General features: G+C 41.9%; 1 protein-coding gene across 1 annotated transcript in view; it reads left to right on the top strand.

Annotated features, from left to right (window-relative positions):
• CPS1 (carbamoyl-phosphate synthase 1) overlaps positions 1–5674 on the top strand; it is a 100307-nt gene extending 94633 nt beyond the window's left edge. The window contains exons 36-39 of the mRNA XM_075755747.1: positions 1640–1699; positions 2655–2767; positions 3315–3444; positions 4713–5674. Coding sequence (XP_075611862.1) covers positions 1640–1699; positions 2655–2767; positions 3315–3444; positions 4713–4811 — 402 coding nt within the window. The 3' untranslated portion in view covers positions 4812–5674. The remainder of the gene's footprint in view (positions 1–1639; positions 1700–2654; positions 2768–3314; positions 3445–4712) is intronic.
• Positions 5675–12796: the final 7122 nt, after the last annotated feature.

Raw genomic sequence — 12796 nt, 5'->3', positions numbered from 1 at the left:
GGAAAGCATTGATGGAGTATGTTATTTTTAAATCCCAGCACTCCAAGTCTGTTGTTTCAAGGTAACCTTCTGCCTTGATTCCTAATGTACCAGAATTTTTGCATGCTCCACAGTGGATTTGCATATAGAATTCAAGATTATCACAGGAGATGAGCTGGCTTTGTTTTGAGCTGGATCTTAGTGAGAACTGGTAGAGCTGTATTGAATTAACTGAGGCTGTAGCCCTTTACAAATAGCAAGGCATGCTAGCAAACATGAGAGAGAGGTTATAAGAAATAGAACTTTTCTGATAAAGGGAAAAGAGTACAATTCTCCTACAATAAATATCTTCCACTAAATAAATCTGCTTGTACTTTTCACCTTTAGTAACTAATGGTTTCTTACACAGGTCTTTCAGCCAGCTTGTAAATCTGAGGCTGCTCCGATGCAAGCTGACAGCTGTAATTTCTTTTCATGGAGAGGCTGTTTTATGTGTCGCAAGTGTTCAGTACATGTTTGATAGAAGCTTATAATACTGTTGTGAAAGCCAACCCCCCCTGACCAGAAGGCAGAACCATTCTCTCTGACTGGGAAGCTGCCAACCCTGTCACATTGTATATTTATATTTTCCAGTTAGTGTACAGAACGAGATGGCTTTCAGAATGAGGTTCTTTCCAGAGTGCCTAAAAAAAAAATCTGTTGACTCCTTTTCTTCACAGGAAATCGTTCATCCTTCAGAATATTGCGCTCTCACCCATAAAGGTTAAGCTATCAGTAGTTCCAGCAGGGACAAGGGAGCTTTCACTAATCTTACTTGCAAATGGCCAGACTAGGCTAAGGTTAAAAGCAAGGCTTGGCCTGCCTTGGCAGTGAGAAGGGCATGCGTTGCATCTGATCTTTGCATTGCCGTACCTTCAACATCCCAAAGAAAGTTATGCTGGGATCAAATTTTCACTCTCCTGTTGCTCTAAAATGGCTTGTTCAAGTGCAGATGCCTACAGGAGGTCATCGTATCTTTACTACTTCTAAATTCTGTTGGATCTGGGTATGCATTACGAGAGAGTCTTTCAAAGGTACCTGGGTATTCAGATCCTCGTGGGAATAGGGTGTCCCAGTCTCCTGAGTGGTTTTGTGTTTTCCATTTCCATATGTCCATAGGAGTTAGAAATGAACTCACGCATACACAGGCTCTTTTTCATGTGAATTTGCAAACAGAGCATCCAAAGGCAGCTCAAAGCCTGTCCATATATGTTATCTGCCAGAAGAGAAGGCCAAATGTTTGAGCAATGATTGAAAAGATATTTAATTAAGAGCAGAGGAGACTCTAGTCGGTGTATTTGAGAAGGTGGCAATTGCCCAGATATTTAATATGCAGTAGTAAATCTGTAATTGCAGTTGAGCTTAGTATTGGGACACTTATCCTGAAGCGGTAACAAAATATATTTTAGCTGGGAGTGACTTGGGGTTCAGGATCCAGACAGCTTTCTTGGAATGGCACTGCATGTGCACATTCAGACATTTCTGCGTGTGCACACACACTCTCAGCACAAAAAGGTGTATTTGCTTCTTAGCACAGCCTGGAAGAGCTTCATGTTGCCCAACAAAACACTGTTTCTAAATCCTACCTTTGATGTTGATTCTAATAAATTTCCTTTTTCAGAAGTCCTTCCGCCCCAGATTCCTCAGCGTAGCAGAACTACTGCACGAGGAAGGTTTTAAGGTCGGTGGTTTCAGTTATTTAAAGCTGGAGAGTTTTCAGAATCTGAAATGTACTCAGCCTGCTACAAGAATGGAGAACATTGGAGTTTATTTGGAGACAGTGAGGAAAAAAAGGGCATTTTTCAAAGTACGACAGGGATTTTTAGCTGAGTGATCCGTAAAGTCAGCATGTATTACCTAACTGAAAGTTTTCATGATTGTTTAATTGAATATACGAGACTGTCATGAGGTCAAGAAAAACCCCTGGCTCTGCTGTCAGCCTGCGGCCAGGATGTCACATTATAAACTCCATGAAGTTCTCCAGGAAACAAAAATGCCAACAGGATGCCATGTATGACAGGAGGGGAGGAAAGGGAGGGAAGCCTTTTGCATGGAGAGGGTCTTTACAGTGCTACATCTTCAGTGATATTCGGAAGCTGCAGACATATGAAATTTGTGGTGTTTATATCCCTCTTGTAACTCTTCTGCATCATTTTGCATCCATATCCCTACTGAAAGGTAACTAACACCACAGCTACAGAAGGTTGGCAAGAGCTTTTTACTGTTAAGTATTTAAATACTGTTTCCTCAGTGGCATTAGTGTAACTACTAGATTTACAGTTCTGCCTTTCAAAACTTAGTGCTAGGCAAAAAAATAAAAAAAAAAGTGATTGAATTAAGCCCTATTGAAAGTCAGAAGGATTTAGGTTTTCCTAAGCCACTTAATTGCTTCTGGATGTGTTACTATCATACATTGACTATCATCCATCGGGAAATCACAGATAACAGAAAGTTGGGAAAGTCGTGCTGTTCTCTGTGTGCATCTCTGTATGGAGAGACACCCTTGTGATGAAAAATACCCTCCAAAATCAGCTCTGACAACCAGGCTGTGTGTTGGGTCAGACCCACATGAGTTAAATGAAAAGTTTCTGTATTATGAAGCACACAGTAAGTAACCTTTTTTTTTCCCTTAACAGCTTTATGCCACAGAAGCAACCTCGGACTGGCTCAATGCTAACGGTATCCCAGCAAATCCTGTGGCATGGCCATCACAGGAAAGCCAGAGTCCGAGCCTCCCTTCGGTCAGGAGGTAAGAGCAATACTCACCTTGTTAAATTTGTGTTAACATCCAGGACAGCAAGGGGCAAATTGCTGGCCCTGTTGAGATCAATGATAGTGATTTAATGAGACTTCGGATTTAATCCAAAAGTTTTGTTTTATCTGATTCTGTCTGGAATTGCCACAGCAGGGATGTTTCAGCTTAATTAATGAACATCTCATTGAACAGTCGTATTTAATATGGCTTGGATTTATTGCTCCATATTACATTTTCACGCAAGGATACGTAGGATCTGACTATTTAGCCTTTAATGACAGTCAGTCATGCCTTTAACAGAGTTGTGCTTAGCTGTATGAAGGCTGAATATTGCTTTGCATCACTGAATACAACAGAAATAAAGCCCAAATTCCTGAGTTGCAGCTTAGTGCCTTAACCCCTCAACCCTCCTTTCTTGGGATGTAAGACTAAATTCAAATGAAAATTTGCAGTGTTGTTTACCTGCATGCCTGTGCTATTCATCGTAGATTTTCATTAAGCAAGACACACAGTGATACTGTCTTGTGCATTATCTCTTCAGGTTGGTAAGGGATGGGAAAATAGATCTGGTGATTAACCTGTCTAACAGCAACACCAAGTTTGTCCATGATAATTATGTGATCCGGAGGATGGCTATTGACGGTGGGATTGCTCTGCTCACTAATTTCCAGGTACTTCCCATGTTGTTCTTCCTCCTCTTAGTTATAAGAGCCTTCAGAGCTTTCAAGCACTTGTGACCTTAGATTCCAGTGTGTTTGGACCCTCATTATCTCTGACAAATAATAATGTGCCTGAAAATCATGGCAACAATTGTTTGAAAGTATTTTCTTTTTGCTACTATACAAAACCACATTGCTCAAAGTAAAGCAAAAAAAAAAAAAAAAAAAAAAAAAAATAAAAAATCTGGAGTCCTGTACTGCAGCTGAAGTTGTTGCTGTACCATTTTCACTTCAGAGTAAACTTCTTGCACAGGATTGCCTGTAACATGTTGAAATTATGCATGGGAACAATTTTTTAGTGGGATGTTTTTCCAGTATGGTCCTTAAACCTTAAACAGCAGGATGTAGCTGGGCTTTCTTGAATGATCCTTGGGGCAATCCAGTTCCAAAGTGCAATCCAAGTGGAATTGCTGCCTGTCCTGTTGTAGTCCCCAACTGCCAGCCATTATGTCTTTGTAGCTCCTGACAAACTCCTTTCCCATACTGATAGGGGAAGAGATATTTGGTAATGCAAAGTGGAACTGCTGCTGCCAGCAGTACCTTGACTTCCTTTGCAAGTGGCTTCAACTGTCACAAAAGGGCCTCATCTGGCTCTCATTAAGTGCAGCAGCCAAATTCCCGCTGATTTCAGCGGGCACTGACATGGAACCCAGTAACTTGAACTGGTGTCCAGCTGTGCAAAATCTTCTGCTGTGATTGGAGTGAGTGGAGAGCAGAGAGTGCCAGGCTGCAAGTTTGTAGACAGGATAATGCCAAACATGATTAGCAGGAACGGGAAGTCCTCTGCCTTCTAGCAAAACACACACTGACAACCAGAACGGGGGTCCCCATCCAAAATTTATTACCACACCTGCTTGATGCATTTCACTGAAGCCTTTGGATTGCAGAGTTTTAATCTCTTGAGTTTGAGAGAGGAAAACAACCCTGTGTTCTCTTAAAGGCTTGGGTTGTAGGGGGAAACAGCAGCTCTCATGGGACAGAGCCGTCTTGCCAAAGAAGCCCAGCACCTCTATGTCTCTCCAGCAGGACAGGCCGGTTCCAGAGAGCTGGAGCCAACACCCAGTCACCTTGCAATTGGTATTGATTTGGATGGAATCAAGGACTGAACCTGCATAGGATAGTTTCAGAGTGACAGCATAGAAGTGTGGAGCCTGTTCTATTACTCAGCCTTCTGCAGAAGGCTTTGCAATGCTCAGTCCTCCTCTGCTTTATATTAACAGGTGACAAAGCTTTTTGCTGAAGCTGTTAAATACTCTGGGAAATTGGACTCCAGGAGTCTCTTCCACTACAGACAGTTTGACAATGGAAACACTGCATAGAAGAGCTATCTCCAACCTGCAATCTTACTGCTTCTGGCACCACAAAACAGAGGGGATCTCAGATCATCCACCTAACCATCTTTCCGTGTATTTTACAGCATCTGCGCCGATTGTTTTACCAACTCACACAAACTAATTCCTAGCCAATACTTTTGGTGGTTCATTGGAAAGCTGTCCTCTTCCCCAGCCTCTCCACCATCTTCTTCCCATTTCCACACAGGATCTAATATTAGTTAGTTACTAGGTGGGTAGACCCAGACACCACCATAGTAGAGGAGATGGAAGGAGATACAAGTGATCCTACATGGGAGTTGTTCCTTCTTTTCATAACCAAACCTGCTCCTCCTTAGGAATGCCTTCCTTGAGTCCATACTTCCAGTTATTCTCATGCTGGACTACTAGAGCCTGGTCCCAAACTCCTGTAGAAAGCCATGTAGCTTTCTCTTTCCGTTGCTGATTATTGAGGATTTTATGACTTCATGTAACAACTAGACATCCTCCTGCTTGATCCACCTCATGATACCATGGACACCTGCCATGGTGATGAGTGTGGTAGGAGCTCTTTAAAGACAGATGAAAACATGAATTCCCCGTGATCCCCTGCAACAGCTGCCAGGTGTGATGCAGCTATATTTTGCGTGGTGTTTAACCCTGGCCAAGAATCATCATCTTCAGCCTGTAGATGGGATGGAACAGGAAGGCTGTATGTGTGTACTGGAATTGCTTCCAAGTTCTGCTCGGTCCTTCAGGCTATTATTACTATTATTTTTTAAATTCTGGTTCATCATTGTGAATTCAGGCGACTATCCCTGTATCATAAAGGCTCTCTCTCAGCGTTGTGACTGGCTTCAAAAGTGGAGAACTCCCCGAAGACTTCTGTGTGTTGCTGTCCAACATTTTGTGCCATGATTGTGGGCATTAAAATGGAATCCTTTCAAAACGAGGTGAAAGTGTTGCAGTGCTTTACCCCTTCCAGTTAAGCGATCCCTTCACTTCTGCTCCAGCCTTCTCTGCTGCTTGTTCAGCTCTGGCAATGCCTGCAAATGCTGTCCACGGACCAGGCACCCACTGTGCCACGTGTTGCACGTTATCACTTGCTGTCTGCATGGCAGAAGAGTTCAGCAGCTCTATGGCCAATGACACTGCATCCTGCAGCATATACGGTGCCTGCCTTAAACATTTACCAGCTAAGGAACATATGCATTTGTCTTTTTTTCCCCCATGTTGCAGTATGTACACAGCACACCCTGGAGTCAGGAAGATTCAAAGTTGGACAACTTTTCTGATACTTGCTAGAGTAAGCTAAAGTGGAGCATTTTCCTCCAGCAACGCTCTGTCTACCTGAGATGCCGGACCCAGGGCACTGCTAGCTTGTAGTTACCTACCTCTTATGTATCCCCCAATTCCTGCAGGCACTGCCAAGAAATACCACAGCCAGTTAGTGCTAGGTATATGGTGGTGGAGCTGGGTAGTGGCCGGCAGTGTTTTTTCTGAAGCTATCAACACTGAAAGTACTGCACTTGGAGCTGTGTTGGAGATGAGCAAACCTAGGCTGCTTCTTGCATGTGCTCTCAAATTCCCTTGTGTCCCAAGAAGCTTCAAGTGTAGAGAAAAAATAAGGCCAGAAAGATAGTCTGGGGTTTTTAAAATTAACACCAAAACATTTCAGGAAGGATATAAAATCTGATGAGAGCTGTTATTCAAAAGTGCAAAACAGTGGACAGAGGTTGTGATGCCTTTGGATACCATGGGACACTCTGAATGATTGGTGCTCAGTACCAAGACCAAATTTTGAACCAGGTCTGGACTTCATTTGCGATCTGGTTGACATCCCAAGTGTTGTTGTCATGGGTGTTTCTTCAGTACTAACTTTTGTGATGAACACAACCCTGCCTGCTGGGCATATGGAGAGTACTTTTAGAGAAGAGATGTTATTAAAAAAAAAAACAAACAAAAAACAAAAAAAACCCAAAAAACCAAAACTCCAGAAGAGCCCAGAGACATCAACTATTCAGCCATTCAGTTGTGAAATGGATGACTAATGGTGGTTAATGAAGCAGCACTCTCTAAATGCATCCTGCACGATTTTTTTTCAGTGACAAAAATCCCATTAACAACTGGTGTCACCTCACATCCTCCCTACTCCCACCCTACTTTTGCCTCTAGTAGTGAACAAATAAAACATCTGTATTCTCTTGTTCTTCCTTTTCTATTTTCTCACTTCTCTTGAGCTGAAAATGGAATAAATGCCCCGGATTGGCCCAGCCACTCATTCTTAAATTCTGCATGGCCTGGATTCTGCCCCCCCCCCCCCTTTTTTTTTTTTAAAGCGTTGATGAACACTAGTCTGTTAGGAAACCATCATTCTTATGTTTGACAGTGAACGTATTGTTTAATGTGGAGCTGCTGTATGCCTCAGAGGTGAGGAGATGGTGGGAAAAGAGCAGCAGGACAGAGCAAATGCTTTCTCTTCAGCTGCATGTACACCAGAGAAAGGAGGAGCCCTGATGCCCAGGAGGGACGTGTGAAATGTAAGTGAGGAGCCAGGTGATAGAGCAGTGGGCTAAGAAACAAGAGATGGGAACTTTAAAGATGGGACTGCCATTTTTGGAAGATGGAAAAACCTTTACTGTTTTCAATTCAACTTTCTTAAACGGTGTTCCTGCCAATTAGCTAACAGTGTGAGTGTATGTGTATCTATGTATACAAGTATCTATACATTCCTGTTGTTAGTTATTGCAGCAGCTGCAGGTACTTAAACCACAGCTTCTTTGGTGTCCACAGACTCTCATATAATTAGAGTGGAATTTAGTAGAAAAACACACCAGGGCTGAATATACGCTGCATACTCTGTAATTATGCAGGAGTGTTAATGTTTTGCTGCTGGTGCTAAACACCAATCTCTTCCCCACTCCTCTGAAGAAGGTGACACTAATGTCCCTCCACACCTAATGAGACCCATCTATATGTAGATTCCCTGAGCTGTCTTTTCCTCCATCTCCTTTTGCTGTCTCCTTCCCTTCCCCTGTTGAAGAGAAAAAGTTCTTTTTGCTCTGACTGATGTAAGATGAAACTCTGACTCCTGTCATGGTCAGAAGGAGCCAGGAAGTCATCCCCCAGCCTCCCTTCTGCAAATACTGAATGCTGGCTGAATTTGTTTCTCAATATGCTTTTCTTCTTTGCGTAATAAAGGTGCGGACACTATAGGAAAAGATTTTTTAAGTATCTACAGCTGTTTGGATCAATGCAGATCAAAAAAAAAAAGTTACAATTAGTATCCTTTGTAACAAGCTCATCTCTGCTTTCAACAGATTCAGCCTTATAAACGTCTTTCTCTTATTAATCTTGGTGAGGGTGACAATGACTGATGAAAGAGGATGCTGTTCAGAGCAAGAAATTTGCTAATCTATGAGCAGTCAAATAATTTTATTCTTTTTACTGTCTTAAAAGAAGGTTGATAGAGAGACGTGAAGGTATAAGAGACAGTACAAAGCACAAATTTTGAGATAAGCACAAGAAAAAGTGGCAAGAGCCATGATGAACTATGAAGGGACCTAATTTTTAGTAACAGAGATGTGTTGGTTTGTTGGGTTTTTTTCTCAGTAGTCGGTCTGCTGAGCCGCTCTCTGGATCCATAGCTCCCCAAGTGTGCCAAGTGCTGGGAAGCTCTGGAGGCTCAGTTTCCCAGGAGGCACTGCTGAATATTGAGGTTGGGCTCTTTGTGCGGATCAGGATCCAGGATCACCTTCCTGGATTTACTCTTCTCAAGTTAGCACCATTTAAATCACTTGGCGATTGCTTGGGCAGTCCCTGCAGAGGGTGGTAGCAAAGCAGTGATAGTTTGGCATGTTGAAAGCAGTGAGAACATAGTGAAGAGAGCTTATTGCTGCCACTTTCTGCTTTTTTGGGTAGAGGTCTTAAAACACTGCGAGATGAAAGAATATGTTTTATATAAGTAAAAAAAAAAAAGTGAAAAGCTTTAAGAAACCTCTTTGCTCTGAAACTATTTGAATCAGTCAAAATCAGGTTTCTGAAAGTCCTAGGAAGTAGGCATCTAGGATTGTGACTGGGAGCTTAGCACCTCTGGATCTTTATCATAAAATGATCCATAAACGTAGGGACAGGATTGGAAGTTAGCATTATACTAAAACCCACAGCTGCAGTGTGTGTGCAATACCAGTGGCTCGGCGCACGCCTACTGCCTGTATCCCAGTCAGATGCAAGCAACCACTAGCAGGAGGGGCGGCTCATTCAACAACCAAGATGAGGTGGTAAAAGGATAGAGCACCCCTGGCTCCTTCTGTTTATAGTGTTTATAACACCAAATCATCGTCAGAGCAGCCCTGGACCTTGGGAAGCTTTCAGCAGATATAATTAGTGCTGCTGTTGTCATCTCTGCAAGGGCAGGAGGTGCTGCCATGCCATATGAAGCATATGAATGCTACTGCTATAGCCATCTGCAGGACATTGAAATCTGCTATGATGCAACAGTCTGCTGCCAAATAGTATCCAAACCCTCTGTTTTATTTCCTTCTGCATCTCGATGTCTAACACTGCATAATGTAATTTATAGGGAATAATTTAGTTGCGCTGTAACATTTGTTTCACCCTTATATTGAAGAGAATTTAAATACGAACCTTTTAATGTATCCTAATTAAATGGAGAACATGACATTTTTTCATTAACTAGGTAGGCTAAACTCTCACTCATCCTCATAATTAAAATATATTGAATTCTGTAGACTGATAATACCAGTTGAGATAAACTATTTTAATTCAGACAAGTTTGTAAAGATGAAACTGAGAGACAAAAGCATTTGTTGCAAATTATGTTCAAGCTTTATGATAATGTACTTTGGGAAAAAGATGAATAATTGCTAGGGAGTAATACTAGTGCTTTGGGATTACCATAATCTTGGATGAATGCTCTAGGTCATCTAAGACAGTATCCAAGAGTAGCAAGTGCCGCTGTTTTGCAGGGAGTGCCAGGAGTTTGTAGTTCTGGCACAATTCTTTCTCCCAGGGAAAGACTCTTGTTATTAAAGGTCAAATTTTTGGTCCTATAGTATGAAGGTTCTTAAACTCTATGGATATGGTTTTTGTCAGTTCTACAGAGTTGCTTACACGAGCACAAAGCCAGCATAATATTGCTGTGCTGATTTTTAGCCTGCTTTTAGCCTCCGGTGTAAATGATTGCCCAAGATATTCATCATAGAGAATCAGGCGCCTTTTCAGGAAAAACATTTGCTCTTCCAGCTCTAGACAATCTTGTTCTTTTTTCTGACTTCCTGAGCATTACTAAATGCTGCCGAGCTCTTGTCCTTCAAGATCACTTGTAGTAATGAAACCTCATTATAGCTTAAAACAGCCCTCTGCTATTCACTGTCTTTGAGGCATTACAGTCCATCCCCTTATGACAGAAGCACTTGGAAGAACTCTTAGAAAAGTGGGTTATGTTCTGAATAAGCATCATGGGGCAGGGGATGAAGTGTTTGCTGCCTTTCATGATTCATGAGAGACAGAATGGTAGAGGTGAAGTGTTTCAAAATGTGACCTTTGCTGAGGGTCAAACCTCAGCCTTTAGTCAAATTTTGAATGCATTGAGTGGCCAGCTGGAAGTAAATAAATAGTGTGTTCTTACTGCCAGCAGGTCTGATTTCTTAGTAGATCCTAAAATAAGCATTGAAATATTTTGTAGTACTCTTCCAACAGCTATAAAGGTACTAGTATTTATCTATATTGCAGCTTAGCCTGAGCTGTTGATCCTGAAATGAAGGTCTCAGCAATGCTATATCATTTATATCTCATTTGGAGATGATATGTGGATACCCAAGTATATGATGTCTCAGCAATAGTATCTCGTGGGGAGTCTCTCCTGTGCAGTTTTCATATGGACAACAAAACATGGCTGTTAGAGTTTGGCACAGGTAAGCAAAGAAGTCCTGTAATGCTGGTGAGGAGGAGGTATATGCCCATGTTATGGTGGTCATCAGTAACATAGACTCTATAGTGATGCCATTCACCATCTGAACACTGTGTAAACGAGACAGAGAAACTACAGACTCCTAAGGGCACTGAGGCAGAGGCCCTTCAGGGCACAGATAGAGTACAGGGGAAGAAAGATTGACATTTAAGTCACTGGGCAAATTCCAGATTTGTTAGCTTACATTTGTTAGTAAATGCTTTAAAGTAATTTCTTGTAGATATGAAAGCCTCAGAGGTTGTTATACTTTGAAAGGGCTGGAAGTTATTTCAAGTGCAAGAGAAGTTATGCTCTAGCTAGCTGGGAAAGAAACAGATGAGCGGAGCATCAAAATGAGAAATACCAGAGTTGAATTGATGGTCCTCCATCCTCATGCTCTCCTTGTGGAGTTCAGGCTGGGTAAGATATGCTGCTAGACTGGAGGGGAAATTTCTGGTTTGAAATTGCAGCAGCATCTGATGCAGGGAGAAAGTGAATATGGGCTACAGCCACATCAACAGAGCACGAGTCACCTGGTTGTCCTGTGGTCTGGGTTATCACCACTGTTACTCCCCAACTAGAGCTCTCGTACAACACCTAAGTGAGTGCATGGCAAAGCAAACACAGTTTCTGTTCTTACTTGCATGAATGTGCCTGAAATGAAGCTGGAGACATCCAGCTGTTCTGAGATGAAAGTACCTCTGAACAGATAATAAAGATCTGAGACCTCAGCAGAGAGGAGAATGCCAATTATATAGAAGCATATCCAAGAGTTTCCTCAAAGATTGCATTTCTGTCCTGTGGGATCTAAACTTAGCACAATAGCACTGTTTCGTGTATTAGTGTAAGCCTAGGCATCCTTAACTAAAAGCTGGTTTTATTTTTTTTTTTTAATTAACTGCAGGAAAAACAGCCTCAACAAATTCTGTTCACTATCTGCCATCAAGAAAAGCCTATTAACAATAATTGTTGGGTTTTTAGTTTTCAAAGAACCCATAATTAAATTTTATTGTCTCATAAGTGATTAGAATTAATTGCTTCCACACTAGCTCTAGTGCTCATTATCTGCTTTAAATTGGGAGTGGCTTTTCTGCAGAATTCCTTCATTTACCACAATCCCTTTCTGTTATGTTCCTTGCCAGAGAAAATCCAGCGCAAAGGCTGTTCACTCTAAAGAACTACTAAAAAATGACAGGTGTTGATTTAATGTATCTTCTTCAACAGATCAAGATTAACTGAGCAGAATGGCTTCTCCCAGTGTTTAAACAGAAATGTTGTATTTGTCAGAGAAGAGGATGGAGAAAGCCACTTCCACATTGATTAGATTTTCCAACCCATGTGTTAAGACTTGAGTGCCATGTATGAATTCTTTTTAAAATGGTTTTCTAGTGCTAACCTGAGAATTAACCCTGTGTAGAGGGGAGGAGGTATTACAGATTTACTCATGTGCTATCAGAAATAATGGTAGTTGTCCTTAGTTGCTGTAATGCTGATTTAAGACCCTTTTCTCACCAATTTGCTGGGCCTGAGTCTGACCTTCCAATCATTAGAGCCGTGACTTTTATTAAGCTTCATTTGGACACTGGGTGGGACTTGCAAGTCCTGGAGACCTCCTAAAGAGCCAGAGTACGCCTTGTTGGAGACCCACCACATCTCATTCTCTGTGCATACACGTTCCTTACCAGTTGGGATTTGCCCAAGCAAAAGCCCTTGGCCATTGGACTTGCAGAATCATACCTGCTTTAACAATAGTCTTCTCCAAAGGCCTTTCTATCCAGCAGGAAGGGATCAAGGTGTAACCCCTGGTCTTCACCTGTTACATGACCTCCCTTTCGCTCCTCAGGGTTTGCATTTGTTTTCCCTTCCCACGTAGTAACTATTTACATCAGAAGGTGTTCAGAAAAGGAGTTTGCTTTTATCTGACATTAGTTCTCTCAGGTACCATCTGGCTGGGCCAAGGTCTCAAGCCTCATGTCCAAAAGTCTCTAAGCCATCCTAACAGCTTTCAAAAGCTGCAGGCTAA

This window comes from Balearica regulorum, chromosome 6, assembly GCF_011004875.1.
Source record: "Balearica regulorum gibbericeps isolate bBalReg1 chromosome 6, bBalReg1.pri, whole genome shotgun sequence".
Lineage (NCBI taxonomy): Eukaryota > Metazoa > Chordata > Aves > Gruiformes > Gruidae > Balearica > Balearica regulorum.
This window is presented reverse-complemented; position numbering and strand designations above follow the sequence as displayed.